The sequence below is a fragment of the Balaenoptera borealis genome (assembly GCF_965194805.1).
Source record: "Balaenoptera borealis genome assembly, chromosome: 8".
NCBI classification, from domain to species: Eukaryota; Metazoa; Chordata; class Mammalia; order Artiodactyla; family Balaenopteridae; genus Balaenoptera; species Balaenoptera borealis.
In genome coordinates, this window is record NC_138865.1 from 87752457 (window position 1) to 87775678 (window position 23222).

General features: G+C 42.6%; 2 protein-coding genes and 1 long non-coding RNA gene across 7 annotated transcripts in view; 2 read left to right on the forward strand and 1 right to left on the reverse strand.

Annotated features, from left to right (window-relative positions):
- Positions 1-1332: 1332 nt before the first annotated feature.
- EXOSC3 (exosome component 3) lies at positions 1333-6080 on the reverse strand. Of its 2 annotated transcripts, XM_082404193.1 has the most exons (4): positions 5713-6080; positions 4813-4962; positions 2773-2924; positions 1333-1689 (listed from the first exon to the last, which is right to left on the reverse strand). In XM_082404193.1, exons 1-4 carry the CDS (start codon positions 6034-6036, stop codon positions 1488-1490), a joined length of 828 nt encoding a protein of 275 aa, XP_082260319.1. In that variant the 5' UTR covers positions 6037-6080; the 3' UTR covers positions 1333-1487. The 2 variants fall into 2 exon arrangements, with proteins under 2 accessions (XP_082260319.1, XP_082260320.1); XM_082404194.1 differs by lacking the exon at positions 4813-4962.
- A 132-nt stretch (positions 6081-6212) lies between these two features.
- LOC309634297 overlaps positions 6213-23222 on the forward strand; it is a 139710-nt gene continuing 122700 nt past the window's right edge. The window contains exons 1-2 of one of the 2 annotated variants that reach the window (XR_014247946.1): positions 6213-7710; positions 11664-12282. This is a non-coding gene — a long non-coding RNA (uncharacterized lncRNA). Of the gene's footprint in view, positions 7711-11663; positions 12283-23222 lie in introns of those variants that run through there. The other variant, XR_014247947.1, reaches the window with a different exon arrangement.
- The window catches only part of DCAF10 (DDB1 and CUL4 associated factor 10), a 56248-nt gene continuing 46727 nt past the window's right edge, over positions 13702-23222 (forward strand). For 2 of the 3 annotated variants that reach the window (XM_082403995.1, XM_082403996.1), the window contains exon 1: positions 13702-14897. In XM_082403995.1, the coding sequence (XP_082260121.1) occupies positions 14347-14897 (551 nt within the window). In that variant the 5' untranslated portion in view covers positions 13702-14346. The remainder of the gene's footprint in view (positions 14898-23222) is intronic. The other variant, XM_082403994.1, reaches the window with a different exon arrangement.

Consider the following 23222-nt stretch of genomic DNA (forward strand, 5'->3'; position numbering starts at 1 on the left):
AAAGCAAAAACACAGTATTGATAAGTCTAACTTGAAAAGAGCCAGAAAATACATTGCATCTGACACAAGCATGTTAGGTAACCTAAATCTCAGTGATCTTTTCTCATGTCCTAGTCAGGTAGAGTTGCTTCAGTTACTCTGGCCAGTTTGGGTTAGTAAACTTGATAACTAAGCTGCTAGCAAATTCAGAAAATGTATTCTGTATCTCCGAAGAGCCAAAAGGTTACTTCTCTGCTCTGTCCCCTCCCCTTCACAATTTATTCCCTCCAGAGCTATGATCACTTGTTAAATTATATCAGTTTACTACTTAAAAATGGCCCAGTCTTCAGGAAACATCTTTAGGAATACATAATGCTGCTTGGTCTTTATCAACATATTGAATGAGTTCTATAATCTCTGTCATCCAATAGGACCTCCTATAGATAGGCTTCAGGGTCTGTAACTCTTATCATATATATTCTCAGGGAGGTCTCTGACCCCAGAACCACTGACCTGGATCATCTGTCAGGCTTCATTTTCACCTTTAAAGGCTTTGCTTAAAATGCAAATTTCCTCTCCAACTCCATCACAAACCTCTACTATTTTTTCAAAACCCAGGCAGGTAGTCTTTTGTTTGGCTTCCTGGAAATGATCCTAACAAAGTTAAGATTTGGCTAGACTTGGAATCAGAGATCCTAATCATTGTATTATCTACAGAACAACAAAAAACTAGACATGTCCAAAATATCCTATAACATGAAAATGAAATATTATACTATTGAATTTTTAATAGCAATCGTGAAAGAAATATATTAAATGTTGTTTGAAGCAAAGTATGTAACAAAGTAGTATTAAAGTATAATCCTGTAGTTGTAATTTGAAAAATATACATTCATAAATAGTAGTTGAGAATGTAGGCCAAGTTAAAGTCTGTGCCTCAGTTTCTTCAACTGGGAGGTTAAGTGTCTTTGCAGTTACTAAGAATAAATGAATTAATCCATGCAGAACACTTTTGGAACAATACTTGATACGTGGTAAGCACACGGTAATTGTTAGCTGTTACATACTCACCCATTAAACAACAGGATTACAGGTGGTTTTTGTTTGCTTTATATTTTCTATGTAGTTTACATTTTCTTTGGTGAACATGTTTTACTATCATCAGAAAATAACTGTTATTTTAATGCTCACTTCCAGTTTATTATAGAAGCTGCACTCTAGCAAAACTAAGGGAGTGAACATCAAATAAACCATAATAGTAACTTTCTGTAAACTTTATTGTAAAAAAACAAAAAACTACATCATTACTTTATAATGATTTGTCTCACCCACAAGAACATGAGTGGCAGCCAGTAACTTTTTAATAAAAATATTTTATTTAGGACTCTAATTAATAAGACATCTTGTCTTCTGAAGATTTAATGGGGAGAGGTTCACCTGAGAAACATTCCCCCCAGGAAAACCCAGAGTCTCTTGGCTCAACTGACCCATAAAAAAGCCCACATAGATCAACTTTCTGCCAATCTGGAGAAGATTTGTTTTCTTTGATCTGCTGTCATGTGTTCACAAGCTTCTAAAATGTTTGCCAAAATCAAAGTCTGCTGAATGGTTTTTGCCTTAACCCATATTCTTCCATTCATTCCAAATACTATCTCCAGTGGGTAGAGTTTTCCCACTTCTTGTAGGATTTCACAGTCTGGAGCTAGCAGCCTGGTGAGGAAGAAAAAGAAAATGAAACTTAATAAAGTGGCAGGGTGTGACCTGACTTTCCTTTGGAAGTCTCCTTTTCTGAGCAGTTCTCCACAGTTATTCAGAGCTCCACCAACATCATCCCAAGAACAAGCCACATGACAACGTTTGCTGCCCTCTATCTTCCAAGAAGCTTACCACAGGTCACAACGGTGGACTATCCTCTACAAAGAAATCAAACTCCCTATGTCACCTTTACAAAAAATGTATCAAGTTCTTCTTCCACATTGTCAGAACACCTTAATTCTGGACTTTCAAACTGTAGCTTTTTTATTGTCTATGGTGCTAAGAGAACACTTTAACCTTATTTTCCTGACCATGTAAGTTATTCCTTGGTACTAAATTCAATACTTGGAGAGGAGTGTTGACTCTTTCAAAACACAAAGGTGCTGCTTGGTTAATAACATACTTCTTTAATGTCTTGAACTAATTCTGCAAATCTGCAGAATAAGTAGCAAAGAGATATGCAAGATAGCTCTGAACCTCAGTGGCTCTAGGAGTAAAGCCCTTTAATAGGGCATAGCTTTGGGTAGGTAAAGGTCTAAACTTAACAAAGAGAATCTGCTTCTGGGAACTATTAAATCTACCAGGACAGAAAAGCAGGAGCTTTCTGTGAATGTCTGTATAAGCTTGAGGATCATGTCAGCCTAGCTTCATTTGGCTTCCATTATAAGAGAAATTTGATGATTTTGTACAATAGTAAATTGCACCTGTATACAAGTGACTAAGAAGTGGGGGAAGGCCAGTTTTCACATTTGGTCTGAGTATATCAGCTATAAGGAACAACCAACCTTCCAGCAGAGAAATCCAGACTCCCTATCAACACAGAAACTATAATGCCAAATACATCCAAATTTGATGTATTCACATTGAGAGGATGGGACTAAATGCATGAGTTTACTACTGTGCTAAAATGGATACTGGTTTTTACTTTGAGGAGCTATAGCCATTGTTATGAAGAACCTGAATCCCACAGATAAGTCAGCTTTCTAAGAAGGTATAATACAAAAGACAACAGGCAAGCCAGAAGGCATCAGGACTTACCTTCTAATTAAGCCCAAAGTCACTTTAAAAAGCAGACCATCCTGTCCAATCACACCCATTCCACAGGCTCGTCCACAGCTGTCAATACAGACCATCTCTGGTTCCATATCTTTATTAGCAACCACAAACTGGCCATAGATGAGATCTCCAACCTACAATGATAATTAAAAAACAGTTCATTTCCTCTCAGCAAACCATGCTATAGGTGTTGATGTTGGTTCTTTTCCACATGCAGCAATGCCAGCCACCTGCAGTTCTGTGGCTAAATGACTGACTACGCTCCAGGATTCTCACAGTCACTCTGGAGTTGTACCTTAAAAGAAGGTAAAATTAACGCATGTACCCCCACCCTTCCCCCACCAGAAAAATCCCCAGACTGGGAGCCATCTCAAAGCCAGAGAATAGGACTTACCTGGTGGCACAGTGGTTAAGAATCTTCCTGCCAATGCAGGGGACATGGGTTCGAGCCCTGGGCCAGGAAGATCCCACATGCCGCGGAGCAACTAAGCCCATGTGCTACAACCACTGAGCCTACGCTCTAGAGCCTACAAGCCACAACTACTGAGCCTGCGCTCTAGAGCCCCTGCGCCACAACTATTGAAGCCCACGTGCCTAGAGCCCGTGCTCCGCAACAAGAGAAGCCACCGCAATGAGAAGCCCGCAAAGCGCAATGAAGAGTAGCCCCCGCTCGCCGCAACTAGAGAAAGCCCGTGTGCAGCAACGAAGACCCAACATAGCCAAAAATAAATATAAATAAATAAATTTAAAAAAATTTTTACTTTAAAAACCTCAAAGAGTTGAACTTCAAAATGACAAAACTAAGGAAATGGGAGAGTAAACTTGTTCTGTTAAGTACCTAGTATTGTTAGTTCCCCAAGAAACTAGAGGAACAAAACATTCTCTGCCTTTAGAAGCATTTGGTTTCGGAGGGCAGTAGGGATGTACATATAAACAAACTTCATTCAAGGCTGAATCTAGTAAATAAGAAAAGTGACTGAAAATTAGGGATGTTTTTATGGAGGTGGTGGTGCTCAGCCTGGGTCTTGAAAGACAAGCATGTATTCCACAGGCTAAGAAGGGGAAAGAGTAATCCAAGCAGAGGGAACAGCATGAGCAAAGGTACAAGGGCAGGAAATTATGAATTCAGTAGTGCTCTTAAATAGTTTGGTGTGGTTCAGGCAGTGCCACATGGAGGATATAATTACGGATGAGGGAAGACCTCTGGAGCATAATGCCAATGAAACATGTAGACTCTGAAGAACTTTTTTTTTTTTTTTGAGAAAGGGGTGTGTGAGGCTGTCAGCTCTTAAAGGGAGGGGCAAAAGTGTACAGGCAGGCTTTACTAAGGAGGTCAGTGACTAAATCCAATCAAGGGATAGCTAAGGCCTGAACTTGCAAAGTGGAAATAAAGGGGTGGATGTGGAAGATCAGAGAGGCTCAAAAAAGGATCACTAAGATAAAGCAACTAAAGACACAAGAGAGGTGAGGGAGAAAGGGCAAAGAAACCACCAAATTTCTGGCTTGCTTGGATGGACAGGAAGAGTATGGCCATGCTAGCTGAAAAGCCCAAACTGAAAACTTGAGGTAACAAGACTGCTCCTCTGTCAGCTGCAAAAAGGGATTGTTGGGAAACAGTGATGTGACTGAAGCTGTGAAATGCCAGTCCTGGGACCCACATCCAAGATAGATGGATGGCTGATATGGCAATTTCCGCCACTCTTCTTCCTCTCTGAGCCTATGGCTTACTTCCTTGTCTTATGTATATGGACATAACAAAAAAAAGAGAGAACACATATAACCTTCCAACTCAGCAGAGATGAAAACATCCAACAACATAGCAAATGTAAAATAAGTATGTGGTTCCGGTCCCAGAGCTGGAGCATCTGAAGGAACTCTTGAAGCCTGGAGTGATTACACAGATCCTCCGAGATCATCCTATACAACTAGGGAAACAGGATCATTCCGGTAGCCTTCTGGATATTTGAGTGTTTAGGGGACGGATATTTCTCTTACTTTTGAAACCAAAGGTCCTGTCATTACCTGCACATTTGGTCTGTTTCTTTTAGTTGCACCTTCAAATGCCAAGTAAGACAAAGAAGCTGGCTCACTCCCTCCAACATCCACTTTGAATATATCTCCAGACTTAGCTGTCACTATGCCAATCACATGGTCTCCTTTCACTGGGACATACTACAAAAGGAAACAGAATGAGAGCACAACCACAAATGACAATCATTTTTAAGACATCTTCACCAAGTCCTTAATGGTTACTTTATGTTTGTCATTGTAAATATTTAGAAAATATTTTGAAATCCATGTTTACAAATCAATAAAAATCTTACAACAAACCTGATTATGTCACTTTCAGTAAAAGGAAAACAATCACATGATAAACTCTCGGGTTTCCAGCTTCTAACAGTCTGTTCATTTAAGTCACTATCCCTTACCTCTTCTGTATTCTTATCAGAAACTCCCTAGCTTCTGTTTGCATATGAGTCCAGTGACACACGGGGTCCTTACAACCAAGGAAGGCCATTCCATTGTCAGACAATATTTTCCTATGTGAAAGTACTTATTTATTCTAAGAGAAATTGAGCTCCCTGTGACATCTATTCATTAAGCCTGGCTCTTTGGGACCCCGAAAGACAAGTCTGCTGCTCCCTGGCCTATGGGGTTTTGAAGACAATAACCATGTCTCACAGCCCTTATCCCCTTAACATGCCAAGATTCCCAGACTCCTTTCTCTCCTGGTCGCCCGTCTCGGGCCACGTTCCAGCTGTTCACGGTCCCTCTAAAGGAGATGCAGAGGTAAGCACAGGACTACGGTGGCTCTTGACTAGCCTTTAACAGAGGAGGGCTCCAGGGCCCCTTCCGTGCTTCATCCGAAGAGTATTCCCAGCCCTCTCCCAGACGTACAACCCCTCCGGAGTCCCAGCTCACCCGCTTCTGCTGCGAGTCCACCCAGTAAACGCCACCTACGCTGCCACTGCCGGGCTCCTTGTGACGGAGGCGGCCGCACTTGGTGACGAGCAGCCGGTCGCCGCAGCGCCGCAAGCCCGGGCCGCACACCACGCGCCCCCGGGAGCGCGCCCCGGCGTTCAGGCGCAGCGGTCGCTCCCCTGCACCTCCTGGGCCTTCTCCGTCTTCCTGTTCAGGCAATAGCAGCTCCTCACCCGGGAGCACCACCTGCTCTAGCACCGCACGCGCCGCCCGAGCCCTGTAGCCCGCCAGGGATTCCGCAACGACAGCCGCAGCCTCAGCCATAGCGGGCGTCCCCACACAGTTTCCGGTTTCCGGCTCCGCGTCCAATCGCCAGCCCGCCCCAGGCTTTCCGTTTCCGGCAGCACAGGCCTGTGGGACTTGAAGCTGTTTGTGAAGCCTGATAGTTCTGGGCCGGCGGGTTCCCTCAAGGTGGCCACGATTGTGTCTCTAGCCGGCCGCCTGTCTTGCAGTCTGTACGCAGGTCCGCAGGAGAAACGCGCAGCTTGAGTCAGTCGCGGAGCCCCCCACTTCCGGTGTCTCGGATCGCACAGTGGGATACAAGACGCCGCCACTTTTCTTTCCGTGGGAACCTTGGGAAGGTAGCAGAGGGCCTTCAGTAGTTGGCTCTCTCTTCTGACTCCGGCCTCAGAAGGACTGCTGACCTTTTGCCAGGAAAAGTATTTTCTTTTTCAGTGGGAAACTTGTATCTATCCACATTGTGGAAGACACAGAGAAGAATCAAAAGAAAATGAAACGCGTTAGTCTTGCCGCCCCGTTTGTCTCCCTTGCTAGGCTGTCAGCTGGTTCTCATTCTTGGTAGCGCAGGTTCTGGCACGAAATAGATAATACCTGGTGAATGAATGAATGTTAACATTTTGATGTGCGTTTCTCCCTAGGCTTTTTTTTCCCCCCCGCAAATATATACATATTACATGCATATTTCCACATAATTGAGCTACCCCTACATGGCCTGGGAAAATCAGTAACTGCAGTTAAATCCTTGCTGCTGCTGTCCCTGGAGCACTCTTTAGTTGCCTATGTGAGAAGCAGCTGAATTGCAAATCAATAGCACGTCAGGTCTGCCCGTCTGAGTTTCAGGGTTCTCACTTGAAATAACAGTTTCATCTGTCAACTGGCACCTCCAATTAGCACTCAGATAATCCAGTAGGAGTCGGAGCTCCTGGGGACTGGAAGGGCTTGGCTCAGACCGATGGCTTTTAGCTGTCCTCCATTTCTTCTGCCCATCTCTGAGGTATCTGCTTCCAACCTTAATTTTTAGATTTTTAGGATGTTTAAGACAGACGATCTCTAACATACCCTCGAAATTCTGTAAGATGCTGCTGAGCCAACTGAATAAGATAATAGAGGCCAACTGAAGTGTAACTGTTGTTTTGCAGTCAGATTATCGCAGGAGCTGTTCTTGGTCGGTTACCTTTGCAGAAGGGATGGCATAGATTCTTTTTCTCTCCTCCCCACTCCAACCCAGTTCCAGAGGGTCTGGATCCAGCAGGTATTCGGTGACCAAGACTACCTTGATCGCGGCTGACCCAAGGCCATGCCTGTATGGTACTCAATGACGTCGGGTCTGGGCCAGAGTGAGAGGTCAGGAAATGGTCCCTGGATTGTCCCTCAGGCACCCCCACGTCAATAGAGGAGTCCCTGTCAGAAACTCGGCCCAAACCTGGCTGAGGAGGCCTATCAATGGCTCTTCTGTGTGGGCGGCACGTGGGCATCCGTCTGGCTCATTCCCAAGTCCACAGATGAAATCAGAGGCCTGGAGAAGAGTAGTCACCTGAGCCCTGAAGCTCAGGCCTGGAGGGGTTGGGTTGAAAGCATCTCGCAGGCGGTGCCTTACGCGGCGGGCCCAGAGTGCTGGGCACTTGGGAAGGCCACGTGGCCTTCACGCCGCGTGCCGCCGTGTCAGTGCTTTGCCGCCTTGGAGTCGTGCGGCCGATGGTGAGTGAGCGCACATGGCCGAGGCCAGGGTGGCGGGCAGGCCCGGGGATGCAGAGGTCCGTCCACGTGCAAGTGGCTGGAAGCCAAGACCGCAAGCAAGTGTGCGGAGACCGGCTCCGAGCCGCGGACCCGGACTAAGGCAGCGCGCCGGTGCGGTGTTGGGGTCCGATTGGGCCGCGGTTGAGAAGTTCGCGTTTCGGAACGGCGTGTGCAGCCTTTTCTTGGTGTGAAAGTGGCCGCTGTGACTGGGGAATGCAGATGAGGCCCGGGCCAGTGCAGTCGGCGGCGCGCCTTCCAGAGTCGAGGCTGCGCCTTGCTTTCTGCCAGAGCGTGGGGTCTTCCCAGCAGATCCCCCCGGGTGGATTAGGACCGCTTCTTGTTTGGGGGGCTTGACGGCCTGGAGCCAGTGCAGCAGGGGCGGTGCTGCCCTCGACTGCCTCTGGGATACACCTTACCATTTCTCAGTATTTCCCTCGGGGAAATGACTGAATTGCCCTTCGGAGAGGTTGGGCCGGACCACGGCCTTCTGGACTCTTTCCCCAAACTTCCTCTTTAGAAATCTGTGCTACTTGAGAAGTTGGAAAAGTGGTATCTCTTGGTTCCTTTTCTTTGTTGACCGGTGAAGTCTGTAACTTTCTATCAACAAGACTAATTGAGCTTTTGCTCTGAGCCAGAAATTCAGCTGAATCACCATCCATGCCCTGGGGGAGTTCACTGTCACCACGTGAAAATACCAAGTGTTATGATGTCTGTAACAACCTGATTAGGGTGTCAGCCCTGAGAATACAAAGGATGAAATGTTTGCCTCTATGTGGGAGGAAGGTAGGAGTCAAGATAGGGGTCCTGAAGGAAGTAGTATTTGAATGAATCTTTAAATTTTTTTAGTTCACTGGATTCTAAAAATTACAAATGAACTGCATGCTGATTTTCTTTTTGTAAATTTATTTATTTATCTATTTATTTTTGGCTGCGTTGGGTCTTCGTTGCTGCGCCCAGTCTTCCTCTAGTTGCGGTGAGCAGGCTTCTCATTGCGGTGGCTTCTTTTTTTTTAACATCTTTATTGGAGTATAATTGCTTTACAATGGTGTGTTAGTTTCTGCTTTATAACAAAGTGAATCAGTTATATATAGACATATGTTCCCATATCTCTTCCCTCTTGCATCTCCCTCCCTCCCACCCTCCCTATCCCACCCTCCCTATCCCGCCCCTCTAGGTGGTCACAAAGCACTGAACTGATCTCCCTGTGCTATGCGGCTGCTTCCCACTAGCTATCTATTTTACATTTGGTAGTGTATATATGTCCATGCCACTCTCTCACTTTGTCACAGCTTACCCTTCCCCCTCCCCATATCCTCAAGTCCATTCTCTAGTAGCTCTGTGTCTTTATTCCCATCTTGCCCCTAGGTTCTTCATGACCTTTTTTCTTTTTTCTTAGATTCCATATATATGTGTTAGCGTACGGTATTTGTTTTTCTCTTTCTGACTTACTCCACTCTGTATGACAGACTCTAGGTCCATCCACCTCACTACAGATAACTCAATTTCGTTTCTTTTTATGGCTGAGTAATATTCCATTGTATATATGTGTCACATCTTCTTTATCCATTCATCTGTCGATGGACACTTAGGTTGCTTCCATGTCCTGGCTATTGTAAATAGAGCTGCAATGAACATTTTGGTACATGACTCTTTTTGAATTATGGTTTTCTCAGAGTATATGCCCAGTAGTGGGATTGCTGGGTCGTATGGTAGTTCTATTTTTAGTTTTTTAAGAAACCTCCATACTGTCCTCCATAGTGGCTGTATCAATTTACATTCCCACCAACAGTGCAAGAGGGTTCCCTTTTCTCCACACCCTCTCCAGCATTTATTGTTTGTAGATTTTTTGATGATGGCCATTCTGACCGGTGTGAGATGATATCTCATTGTAGTTTTGATTTTCATTTCTCTAATGATTAATGATGTTGAGCATTCTTTCATGTGTTTGTTGGCAATCTGTATATCTTCTTTGGAGAAATGTCTATTTAGGTCTTCTGCCCATTTTTGGATTGGGTTGTTTGTTTTTTTGATATTGAGCTGCATGAGCTGCTTGTAAATTTTGGAGATTAATCCTTTGTCAGTTGCTTTGTTTGCAAATATTTTCTCCCATTCTGAGGGTTGTCTTTTCGTCTTGTTTATGGTTTCCTTTGCTGTGTGCAAAAGCTTTTAAGTTTCATTAGGTCCCATTTGTTTATTTTTGTTTTTATTTCCATTTCTCTAGGAGGTGGGTCAAAAAGGATCTTGCTGTGATTTATGTCATAGAGTGTTCTGCCCATGTTTTCCTCTAAGAGTTTGATAGTGTCTGGCCTTACATTTAGGTCTTTAATCCATTTTGAGTTTATTTTTGTGTATGGTGTTAGGGAGTGTCCTAATTTCATACTTTTACATGTACCTATCCAGTTTTCCCAGCACCACTTATTGAAGAGGCTGTCTTTTCTCCACTGTATATGCTTGCCTCCTTTATCAAAGATAAGGTGACCACATGTGCATGGGTTTATCTCTGGGCTTTCTATCCTGTTCCATTGATCTATATCTCTGTTTTTGTGCCAGTACCATACTGTCTTGATTACTGTAGCTTTGTAGTATAGTCTGAAGTCAGGGAGCCTGATTCCTCCAGCTCCGTTTTTCGTTCTCAAGATTGCTTTGGCTATTCGGGGTCTTTTGTGTTTCCATACAAATTGTGAAATTTTTTGTTCTAGTTCTGTGAAAAATGCCAATGGTAGTTTAATAGGGATTGCATTGAATCTGTAGATTGCTTTGGATAGTAGAGTCATTTTCACAATGTTGATTCTTCCAATCCAAGAACATGGTATATCTCTCCATCTATTTGTATCATCTTTAATTTCTTTCATCAGTGTCTTATAATTTTCTGCATACAGGTCTTTTGTCTCCTTAGGTAAGTTTATTCCTAGATTTTTTATTCTTTTTGTTGTAATGGTAAATGGGAGTGTTTTCTTAATTTGACTTTCAGATTCAGTCTTCCTATCCCCCAGCCTTTCCTCCTGACCCAACCTGAGTGGAGACCTTGAAAATTGTTCCCTGAGGGCCTCTGTTGCCAACCAGAAGCTAAACGAGATAGGTGCATCATCCCCTTTTCCCTGCTGAGATCCTCCTGCCTACGCGCCAGACCTTTGCTCATCCAGGATCAATCTCTCAAGCATTGTCTCCCTAATGACCATAGGATATACTGTCACACCGTGGTTTGCTGAACTATTCTTCCTATTTTTAGGTGGTTAATGGTTTCCAGTATTTTGCTTCAGCAAGGGTAATGATTATTAGTATAGTCACTGGAATCAAATACACTTGGACTCATATCCCAGCTCTGTCACTCTCTAGCTGTGTGACCTTGGGGAAGTGTGTGACCTCTCTGAGCTTCAGTTTCTTTGCCAATAAAATGGGGAGTGATAAAAAGCATTGCTTCCTAGGATTTTTATAAGAATTACATGAGATAGTGAATATGAAGCATTGAGTACATGCTTAGCACATATTCATTGCTTAAGTGTCAGCTATTAATTTTGCAAATATTGTGTCTTGTTTAGGATTAAGTGGGGACAAAGGGATAATTATCTAAGCTTCACTTTTCTCATACAAAAAGGTTGTTAATTGGGGGTGCTTATGTATTAAGAGTCTCTGAGTCTTGTTTCTGAGGTTTTTGATGCAATGGGTGTTTAGAGGAGAAAGAAGTAGTTGGAGTGAGCAAAGAAAATTTCCCGGCAGAGCTAGAGTTCCAGGTTTGCATTATATTAAACTTGACCAAGATACTTACCTGTCTGGAAAGTTTATTTTGGCCTGACTTTGCCTCTGTACTCTAATCTTGGGTGTTTTCATTAATGCTTATTCTGTTAGGCCTTGTGTTTTATTGGCTGTATTGTGATGGACAGAGATTCTGCTTCTAACTGTGTGTTTTCTTGCAGGTCTGTGTGAACTGGAGAAAAGTCTGACCTCCCTGCCTGGGAAAAGGCAATGCTGGAATTTGCACTTGCTATTTCCCGAGCTGATGACATAACAGATGACCATTTCAAAAAGCTCAAGGTGCATGGCTTCAACCAAGAAGATGCCTGGGATATAGCTGCAATTTCAGCTTTTTATGCCATGTCCAACTGCCTTGCTCATTTTGTCAATCTTGTTCCCAACAAAGAATTCTATTTGATGGGCAGAACCAATGATGTCAAAGACATCAGGAGTGAACCTGCTGCTCCCAAAGTATAAAAGCCTGAACAGAAAGGCCAGTGTTTACATTTCCAGAACATTGCATTATAAGACACCAGTTGGGAAGTAATTTTTTTAAATGTTTAGTCAATGGATAGGGAAGAAAGTAAATAAATTTGTTCCCTGCCTGCTTGATGAGATAGATCCTAAGGGACATGTGATATCTGGGCCTCGGGGAAACCTTTTACTTTTTTACTTTTGTTGTGATCTGAAAGGAGCATCAGGGACAAAGGAGTTCAGAGGATGCTTTAGGCATTTCTGATGAACTGATATCTGTGAATTTCAGCAATTGAAGTTGAACATATTTTAGCTTTTAAAAATAGTGTTACATAGAAATTGGTCTATATAGACTGTGGTTTGAAACCAATTCTGTGTTAACATGGTGGTATATAAAGGCTCTGAAAGGCAGTGGGTAAATAGAAGAAGGCACCAAGTTGTTCTATCTTTAGTGCCTTCTCCATTAACCTCCGGTGATTTTTGTTTAAATCATGGTCATCTCAATAGAATTTTAGTCCTTATGTAGTTTATCCTTATTTTAGGTTTTAGTAAAAATTATTTGGAACAAGAGGGTGCTCATATTTTAAGCAGAAGTGTAAGAAAAAACCGACCCTGACATTACTAAGCGACTCGTTCTGCATGTTACAACCACCACTGCCTTAAGTGTGTGGCTGTCTTAACTTTTCAGGAGTCATTTTCATTATCTATCTGATAGAGGTACATGCAAACCTACAAAATGTTTTTGTTTCCATTTGACTTCTTTAGATTCTCTAAATTGCCAGGGAATAGTTCTTAATCAGTTTGAGGGCGATAGTGAGTTAATTTTGAATTGCCTGAACGGTGAAACCTGGTTATCTTGAGACAGCACAACTCTTGTTGCAGAGCTTGTGTTTTTCTGTTGGAACTATATCTTAAATACCTTGGAATATGTAACCTTTTAAAATTGACTTTTGAGGGGAGGAGGCAGGGGCATAAAAAAGAAAAAAAAAACGGAAAAAAATTGAGTTTTATTTTACTTATTGAGAAAGTTAATAACATTGGTGAATATATCATGGTCAAGGTTTTATACACCAAAATAATTTTAGCCATTGGCCATAACTCGGGAATCAAGTAGAGGACCTTTATTAAGTATTTGTTGCAGCCAGAAGTTGTAGGTCACTAAGGGACATTATTTGTTAATTATAAAATAGACCTCTACCCCTAACATGGGGAATATCTCCAGAGTAATGGCTGCCTTGATCTTCTCTGAACACTGGACACTTGCTTCTTGCCATTTTTCAGTCAGCTTATGGACAGGAGAGTTGAATACTAACTTTGCTGGTGGGAGGAACTGCTGAATGTTCAGCCCTCTCTGAATCTCATTCCTTTACTTCTGAGGTCTTTCAGACTATCCTAAACAGTCACCAAATGGGAGCTTTCTATATCTCAGGTCTTGATCAAGGCCTAGAAGGGTTGTCAGTTCTTATACCTACCTCTTCTTATACCTCAGGCTTCCCTTCATTGAAGACTCTCCTTCCCTCCCCAAGAAGCACACCAGTTCGTTAATCTTTTTCTGCAAACAAGTCCTATGTATTTATCTTCAACAGCAGTGGTGAAGGGCCTTGCATCTGTTATGCCCTCCATGCCCTGCTTGGCAGAGGTAAGCAGGACTGACGGTGGGCTCTATTGCTTGTAAGGTTGAATTGATTCAGGTCTTCAGCTCCCTTCAGTGACTCCTGACTGGATATATGTTCCTTCCTGCAGAGAGGAAGGCTTTGGCCTTGATAAAGTCTTGACCTAGTAGGTCAAGTAGCTGGGAGTTGGGCAGAGCTCCAGCGCACCAGTAAGCCCCATTTTCCAGGCACTGTACAAACCAGGGCTTTTTAGTGCAGAAGTTAATCCGAGTCCCTAGATTCTCAGGCTGTGTAGGCAGTACACCATGCTACTTACTATGCGTGAGCAGCCCATAATATGGTCATTTCTTACCTTCGCTGGTCTCAGTGTAGAGATGATTATGTAAACAGTACATAATCATACCCAGCCTCTTGGACTGACTAGTCAGGCCCTGTCATCCCCAAGGACACAGTCTGGTCACTGACAACCACATACTGACAATGTCGCAAGCGGTGCCCAGATGCTAACGTTACTCCATGCAGCCCAGGCCCTGGGCATCCTCAGTTGCGCGCCCACGCAGCTAGTCGCTCCAGACCTCCAACCCTCCGGGAAGCGGTACCCACAGTCGGGCGGTGTCCCCGCTTTCTTGGTCCCCAGCGGATGATGGCCGAGAGGCGGCTCGGGTTTCCCAGCCGGTGGGGTTAGGCCGCCGCACGCCGGAAGTGGCGGCTGGGGCGGGAGCGCTGAGGTGTCGGCGGGCGGGGCAGCAGCCAAGAGCCGGGGGTCGGGGCGTTGGCCATGTTTCCCTTCGGGCCCGGTAGTCCCGGAGGGGACAGGGCGGCCGGAGCCGGGGCTGAGGAGCCGGCACCCCATGCGAGACAGGGGGGAGCTGCCGGGCCGCTCCCTTCTCCGCCTCCGTCGCTACAGCCGGGGGCTGACGCAGCCCCTCCCCCGTCGCCCTGCGGGAGCCCTCGCCACCCCTGCGCCCCTTCGCAGCCCCAGGCTGGGCGCGCGGGGGAGCTCCGGCCGCCCGGAGCTCTAGAGTCCTCAGCCGCTTCCGCCCAGGGAGAGCAGTCACCGCCCTCCCCGCCGCGCCGGCAGCCCGGGCCTGACTGCAGGGCCGGGAGCCGGGGCCGGCACTGCCTCAGCGCCCGCCTGGGCGGCCCTGGCGCCCGGCTGTTCGGGTGGCTGAGAGAGCGCAGCCTGGGCCGCGGGCTGTTCGTGGATCCGGCGCGAGACAATTTCCGCACCATGACTAACCTCTATGGTTCCATCCATCCCGCGGACTCGGTGTACCTCAGCACCCGCACCCATGGGGCCGTCTTCAACCTCGAGTACTCGCCTGACGGGTAAGCGCGGCCCATCGGAGGGCGGGGACCCGCCTCCGCGTGGCGCGGCTGCCGGTGGGCGGCTGCCCGGGGCCCGCTCGCTCGGCCCGGGCCGGGGTTTGCGAGTCCGTTTGGGGCGGCCGGCCTTCGTGCCCCTGGCTCTTTATGAAGCGCTCTGTCGCTATTGCAGGCTCCGTCCGGCCCTTGGAGGTAGGCGAGCCCGGGACTGGTTTGCTCCCCTTCAGGACCGGCGCTCTGTGAAGGAGAAGTGCCAAAAGCCCCCCGACAGGTCTGTCAGAGACAGTCCAGAGCTAGGGTTTGCTGGCACACCGTAGATGCTCAATAAGTACACTTTGAATAAATGCCCGTTCTTTCCCTGTCACACTAGGCTTGTGTTTTTCCCACCTAAGCTTGGTCAAGGGTACGGAGCCTGCAGACTCCCTGTTCCCTGTGCTGACTTGCCCTGAGGGGACAAGTGCGCGGTCCGTCGTTCCTTTGCTCCAGTAAGATACTAAGACACTGCAGAGAGGTATGTTGTGATGTGGGACATCTGTGAAGTTCCAGGCTAGACTACATTCTTCTGTTAAGGGTATCCAGCCTTTCTCCTGGCTGACTAAAATTTCATGTTTGGCCTCGGTTTACTTTGGGCTATGGAGAATTTTCAAAGTGATATATGTATGTATATATATATATTTTTACTGAACGAGGTAGTTTATTACTCAAAGGGTGAGAATAATCAGGATATGACGTTAAATTTATGAGCGCAGTCAAATTTCAAATTAATTTCGTACATGTGCACATACATGAGCAAAAGAAGCTTTTTTCTCTCTGAGAAGGTGGGTAAAGCTAGATTGTGTTTTTCTCTTTGCAGTAACTGAGGAACAAGGGCAGAGCGTGGTTAAGGTGACTCAAAAGAAAAGAGGGATACAACTCAACTAACAAATAGAGGATTAGTCTTCAAGGAAGACATACAGGGTTCTCAGAAATTGGCCAAGATCAAGTATAGAATATTATTCTAATTAGAATAGAAATTACAGGTAAGGAAAAGATGATTAAATCGAAGTTGTAACTGTAAAGCTCACCAAGTTCACATGGTTAGCACATAGGAAAAAGAGGATTTGAACTCAGGCAGTCTAACTCCAAAGAGTTCATAATCACTGTACTAATACCAAATTACATGGATAATTACCTTAAGAATTAGCATTTTCCTACCTGAAGATTAATTTAAAATCTATTATAACAAATATATTCTAACATTAAGTATGGCATGTTCATCTATTTTGAATACTTGTACTGTTAATCTTAAAATACCACTTTTTCAATAGGGAGTTGCTTTTCAATTTTCTGTAGCAATGAAAAACATAATTTACAATTCTCATAAATATATAAATTGGCGCTTATTATTCTGGAGCACTGAGGGAAGAAAAAATCTGTTTCCCTCATTGGCTCAGAAGCAGCTACTAAAATAGAAAGCTATAACTTCCAAGATTGTTGGCTTTCCTGCTGACATTAGTGAGGCTGGGGCACCAAGCATGAAGTACACCAGAGCCATTTCAGCTTCTGCTTTCAGGAGAACATAGAATGGTAAATAGAAAAGGACCATATCATTAGGGAAAACACTTTATTTCCAAGTTTCTAAAATAGTATTAAAACAATAAGGGAAAAATGCAAATTATAAAGTAGTATGACGGCACAGCAATCACAACTTCTTAACAAGCCCTTTCAACATTCAGTGCTAATTGCTGAAACACTGAAATAAAGTGATGTTTCAATTATTTGGTTTTAAACAATGACAGGTTTAAGATTCACCTGATTAAAAACCATCCACACCAATATAATAGCATATCATAAGATAATTGGCTAACAGTTTTTGCAAATGGCAGTTGTTAACATATTTCTTCCACACACATAAATGTTGTGCTGAGGAGGGGAGTAAGATGTTCTTTTCTACCTTTCTTTTATGATGGGTTGTAGAAGCATCCATCTCTTCCTCACCTATATTATCAATTTGTGAAGTTGGACTACAATTCATTTTCTCCTCTTCTTGCCTCTGGAGTCTGTCTGCTATAGCCTGGATAGCTTCTGTCCATTCTTCCCTTTCCTCTGGAGTGTCTACATGAAATGTTCTCTCTATTAACAGTGGTCCACTGGAGACATCTGATAATAAATGTGTTTGGCTTTGATCGTTCTGTTTTCATTAACTGGCATTTTGCTACTGAAAAGTTGTTGAGGGGATAAGGTAAATCCACATCTTGGGGTTTCTCTTTATATCCTATGAATGAGCCATCTGTCTTCAAAAGGAAGTATCTTGGCCTCCAGTTTTTTATATATTCTCCCCTCTTCTGAACCCAACCTTCTTTCACAGTGGTAACATCACTCATGATGGTGCCCCTCTGAGCCCCCAACTTGGAGAAAAGGTACTTTGTGATACCACCTTTGAGGTTTGGATTCTCTGCTGCTGCTGCCCTTCCCACTCTCTAGTGATGACTCAGCCTCCAAAGGCAGCGGCTGCCTGCAGCTGCTCTTTGGGTGGGGGGGGTGCGGAGTGGGGAGGGCAGGCAGCGGGCTGCAGGGGAGGGAGGGAGGGAGCTGGCTGGGCCTTGGAGCCGGAGCGGGAGGCTCAAAGTGATATATATTTTTTTAAACTTTGTTTTGTGAGTACAGGAACAAGTTCAACAGCAGTCAAAGGAAAAAATTTACACATGGTTCCACCATGAGCGGACATAGATAATACAACTCTTACCCCATCAAGGCCTCTGGATTCTTAGTCATTTGCTTAGCTGTTCATTCATTCATTCATTCATTCCCTCCCTCGTTCAGCAACTATTGGGTTGGCCAAAAAGTGCCTTCTGTTTTCACCAAGATCTTTATTGAACAACATAGTCATCCTTTTGTTCCACTATCTTCTGCCATTTTTCAGGCAACTTCGTAATTCCATCTTCCCAAAACTTTTTATCTTTTTGAGCAAAGATCTGTTCCAGGTGCCTTTTACAGTCTTCCAGGGAATTGAAATTTTTTCCATTAAGAGAATTTTGTAAAGACCTAAATAAATGGAAATCTGAAGGTGCAATATCTGGTGAAAACGGTGGATGAATCAGAACTTCCCAGCCAAGCTGTTAACAGTTTTTGCCTGGTCAGCAAAGAAACATGCAGTCTTGTGTTATCCTGATGGAAGATTATGCATTTTCTGTTGACTAATTCTGGACACTTTTCATCAAGTGATGCTTACAGTTGGTCTAACTGGGAGCAGTACTTGTTGGAATTAATCTTTTGGTTTTTTTTGGAAGGAGCTCATAATAGAGGACTCCCTTCCAATCCCACCATATACATGGCATCACCTTCTTCGGATGAAGACCGGCCTTTGGTGTGGTTGGTGGTGGTTCATTTCACTTGCCCCACGATCTCTTCCGTTCCACATTATTGTACAGTATCCACTTTTCATTGCCCGTCACAATTTGTTTTAAAAATAGAACGTTTTCATTACGTTTAATTAGAGAATCGCATGCTGCAGAAATACGGTGAAGAAGGTGTTTTTGCTTAACTTATGTGGAACCCAAACATCAAAGCGATTCACATAACCAAGCCGGTGTAAATGATTTTCATTGCTTGATTTGGATATTTTGAGTATGTCGGCTATCTCCCGCATGGTGTAACATTGACTGTTCTCAATTAATGTCTCAATTTGATCGCTATCAACTTCAACTGATCTACCCAACCATGGAACATCATCCAGCAAGAAGTCTCCAGCATGAAACTTTGCAAACCACTTTTGACACGTTTGATCAGTCACAGCGCCTTCTCCATACACTGCACAAATCTTTTTTTTGCATTTCAGTTGTGTTTTTACCTTTCTTGAAATAATAACGCATAATATGCCAAAAATGTTGCTTTTTTCTTCCATCTTCAATAATAAAATGGCTACACAAAAATTCACCAATTTTGATAAGTTTTTAAAAAATGCACACTGATATGACAGCTGTCACATACAATCTAACAAAATTGTTTTGAATGAAGTTAAAGAGACCTAAGGGCTACTAGAGCCATTTTACAGAAAAAGCTGAACAAACCTTTTGGCCAACCCAATATTTGTTGAGCACTTGCTGTGCTCCAGAGGCAGAGGTGGCAATGGTGAGCAAACCAGCTAATGGCACCACTTTCATTGGTCTTGGGACCTATTGGTTCAACTAGACATTAATAACCATACTAAATAATTTCTTAATGTATATTTACAAATTGTGATACAGGCTTGAAAGAATCTTGTGGATTAGAGTTTTCAAGGCTTCCCTGAGAAAGTGACACCTGAGCTGGATTGGAAAAATGAGTAGAAGATAAATTAGTCAAGATAGTGTTTGGAAGGGGATAGAAATACTTTAGATGGAGGAACTGGTATGTCAAAGGACCTGTGGTTGGAGGAGCAGCATGTCATGTTAGAGAAGCTGAAAGAAGATAGGTTAACAAAGTAAAAAATTGTGCTGAAGAAAGACATAAAATGTGCTAACAAAGGAGCAAAGCAGCAGAATCTGGAATCACTGAGCAAGTACACCCTGTTTCCTTTCACTGTTGCAAATGCTTTTTCTTAATCAGACTCAGTTCTGGGATCTCTGGGGTTTCTGCCTATAGCAGTTGACTTGTAACAGTGACTGTGCACCTGAATACAGAGAAAATTGGTGAGGGGAGAAACTATTTTGCTGAAGTTTATCCATGGAACCTCCTCTCCCCACTTCCTTCCTCAAGCCCTATTCCTAAAGCTTCTCCCAAAATACCAGGAGTCTATTCCTCATAACCCTTCAGTTCCTCTCTTCAACATATCCCAGTTCCTCTCCTCCCAACCTCTGGCCTTCAGAAGTAGCTGTTTCTACTCTTTGGAGGTGGGATTTTAGGTAGAGGGTGAGAGGGATAGAATGAGTTATGAAGAAGGAATTCTCATTGCCAGTTCTATTAGAATGAGGAGTATATTACTGATAGTTCTTGTTTGAATCTGGGCTACATTTTCCTATAGTAACATTTTTGTAAAAGGTGGTTAGGTACTCTAGTACTTAAAATAATTTGATAATGTGTAATTATGCAATTAATATGTACTTACTTTAGAAAACATAGGCAGTAAATGAACTAAAAGAAGCTAAATATCATTTATGATCCCAGAGATTGAATGGCTATCTAAGAAAATTTTTTCCTTGTATATATTTATTTTATTTATTTAAAAAAAATTTTTTTTTTTTTTTTTTTGGTCACGCTCTACAGCTTGTGGTATCTTAGTTCCTTGACCAGGGTTTGAACCCAGGCCATGGCAGTGAAAGTGCCGAGTCCTAACCACTGGACTGCCAGGGAACTCCCTGTGTATGTTTATTTTAACATAAAGATAGAATCAACTATTTTGTAGCCTGCTTTTTTTCATATAATATATTGCATATTATTTATGTTAATGAATATATTTCTACAACATTATTTAAAAATTTTCATTAGTTTAAATAAACTCTCTCTAAACAAATATTTTAGATTTGTGTATGCCCTTATGGTAAGTCCCTAGAATGAGTCAAAGGTTATGAAGATTTTGGATACTTATTATTAAATTGCCCTCTGTGAAGACTGTACCAATTCTTATTCCTATCAGTCCCATATGAAAGTGCTTGTCTTCCCATACCCTTGCCAATATTGTACATTGCCATACTTTTTCATTTATGTCAAGGTGGTAGGTGAAAATGGTTCAGTGTTTTAATTTTTTAGTCTTTTGACTACATCTACTAATATGCCCCAAATTTTTATAGGACTAAAAATGGTTTTATATAAAATGACATACTGTGTTAAATGAAATGATTTCTCATATCCTTCAGTCATATATGAGTTAAATCAGCTTACTGGATACCGTAACCACTGTCACAAGGACTTCTCAGTACAAAAAGAAGAGGTGATACAGAAGGTAAGAATTAAAATTGTGAATTCGATAGAGACCAGACTAGAATTTGGCACTTTAAAAAAAAAAAAAAAAAAGGATACATGGACTAGAAGGTAATTTCTAAAGAATTCCAAAAATGTTTTAAGCAATAGCAACACTGTCAATATAAATCTGTCACCTCCTAAAATGACATTTTGAAAAAAGAAATATGATGTTAATAGATTAGATAATATGGGACTTTCTTAGGCTATCCTCTATGAGAACACATTAGGCACTGCTGTAGAGAAAATTAGTGTATTGGAAAATAGAAGTGAAGAAGTTATCCAAAATGCAGACAAGAGAGACAAAGACTGAAAATATGAAGGAGGCTCAGTGACATGAAGCGTAGAGAGAAAATGCATATCATGTACTTGGTCAGTTCCTAAAGAAAATGAGATAGATAATAGGGTAAAACAAATTTGAAGCAATAATAGCTGAGAGCTTTCCAGAATTGAAGAAAGGTACCAAACCATGATGTAAGAAGCCCAGCACACCCCAAGCAGGAATTCTTCCTAGCCATGTAGTGAAACTGCAGGACAACAAATATAGAATCATAAAAGCTAGAGAAAAAAACCTTCAAAGGAGTAACTATGTGAGTGAAAGCCAATTAGTCATCAATAATCATGTAAATTAGAGGACAGTCGTGATTATTTTTTACTATGCTGGAAAAAACTGCCAATCTAGATGTCTGTACCTAGCAAAGATAGGTTCTTTGTTCTTGTCAAGAACAAAGATGAAATAAATACATATGCACCCAATCGCAACTGTAAGGTCAGAGATATTAGAAGGAATGAAGAACAAAGGAAGTGGAAAATTTGTATGTAAAATTAAATCTGATTTTCTCTTTTGGGATTAACAAAGTTGTAGCTAAAATAGTAGACAACAATAGCATATAAATTATGAAGGGATGCTCTAAATTCCTTTTTTCTTTTTTTTGAGGGAGAATTGTGATATATTAACTTTAGGCTTTAATGTGTGTGTACCACCAAAAGACAAGTAAATATATTATTTCCAGACTAGTAGAAGAAAAATTTTGGAATGAGAAGAAATAATTCCAAAAGAAGTCAAGAAAGGGAAAGGAGAAAAAAGTAGAAAAGGTATAACAAAAAGCACAAAGAATGGCTGAAAATAAATCCAAATATTACTAATTATAATATAGAAGTACTAGTACTTCTTGTACATAGGATAGAGAGGATATATCGAACACATCCTAGAAGGATAGAGAAAGACATATCAAACACATTCTAAACAAAAGAAAGCTGGTGAGCTATATTAATATACAAAATAGGCTTTAAGGCAAAAAAAAAAATTACTAGAGACAGAAGCTTACTTCATAATGATAATAGCTCAATTCACCTGGAAGATAAAACAGTTCTGAAATTGAGGTTTTTTTATTTATATACATCAAAATTTGATAACTTCAAGGAGAAAAGAGAAAAATTTATCATCATAGGGGATGATCTTAATACACAGCATACCTCAGTTAAACAGGCAGACACAAACATAAGGATACACAAGATAGAAACAGCACCACTTAAAATCTTGCTCTAAAGGGCATGTATAGAATACTGCATTCAGGCCTGATATTCAGCTAGTACACATTGGTTCAGCTGTACCAGTTGTTAAAATATTAATATATATCCATGGTTGTTGAGTAGTTAGTTACTGCTCCAAGCTCACTGAGTGCCTTCCTAGTGCTTAAGCACCTTCCATAGGATCTCCCAGAGTAACCCATTATATAGCAGCTAAAGATTTAAGAACTGGCACAGCAAGCTGCCAAGAAACATCTCACTAGAGAGCTTTAGCATCCACTCTAAGCTCTTCTCCCCATGCCAGGTATCCTCCCCCACACAAAAAAAATCCATAGGCAAATGCTGAGCGACCATTTGGCTCCCCTTAGTGTGGGGCTGCCTGCCTTTCTCACACACTCTCTCAGTCATTCTCACATGGTCATTTGTGGGAACTGCAGTCTCTGGGGAGATCCAGAGAGATGAAAAGAGCAGTCAGATGAGAGTAATGGCACTACTGCAGGCACCATCCAAACATTAATTCTCTTGGCAAAGTGTGCATGACCATTGCAGGATACAATCCATGGCAGGTGAATGAGGTCTATGAGGATGGTTTATGGATGAATGACTCCTGGGATGTACTTCCCTAATTTTATCATTCTTAACTGAATTTCACCTTTATTTAGTGGGATAAGTTTGCCAAAAGCCACTGAATACATGCCCACCATGGACATTAATAACACTCTATTAATGAACTTGACTGCCAACATAAGTAGTCTCTTTACCAGAAACATTTAGTTGAGAGAACTGAGAAGCTGAAAGGTCATGAAACACAAAGGATTTGTATTCTGGTTTATGCTGTTAACTGCTGTATTACATTATGTCTCATTTGGGCTGAGGGATTAG

Bases quoted from the DNA above. Each gene is read 5' to 3' on its own strand.
- EXOSC3 (XM_082404193.1), bottom strand. From the start codon at position 6,036: ATGGCTGAGGCTGCGGCTGTCGTTGCGGAATCCCTGGCGGGCTACAGG. The intron at 4,963-5,712 runs GTGAGCTGGGAC...TTCCTTTTGTAG, and splicing joins TGGACTCGCAGCAGAAGCGG to TATGTCCCAGTGAAAGGAGA. The intron at 2,925-4,812 runs GTAATGACAGGA...TTATCATTGTAG, and splicing joins GAAACAGACCAAATGTGCAG to GTTGGAGATCTCATCTATGG.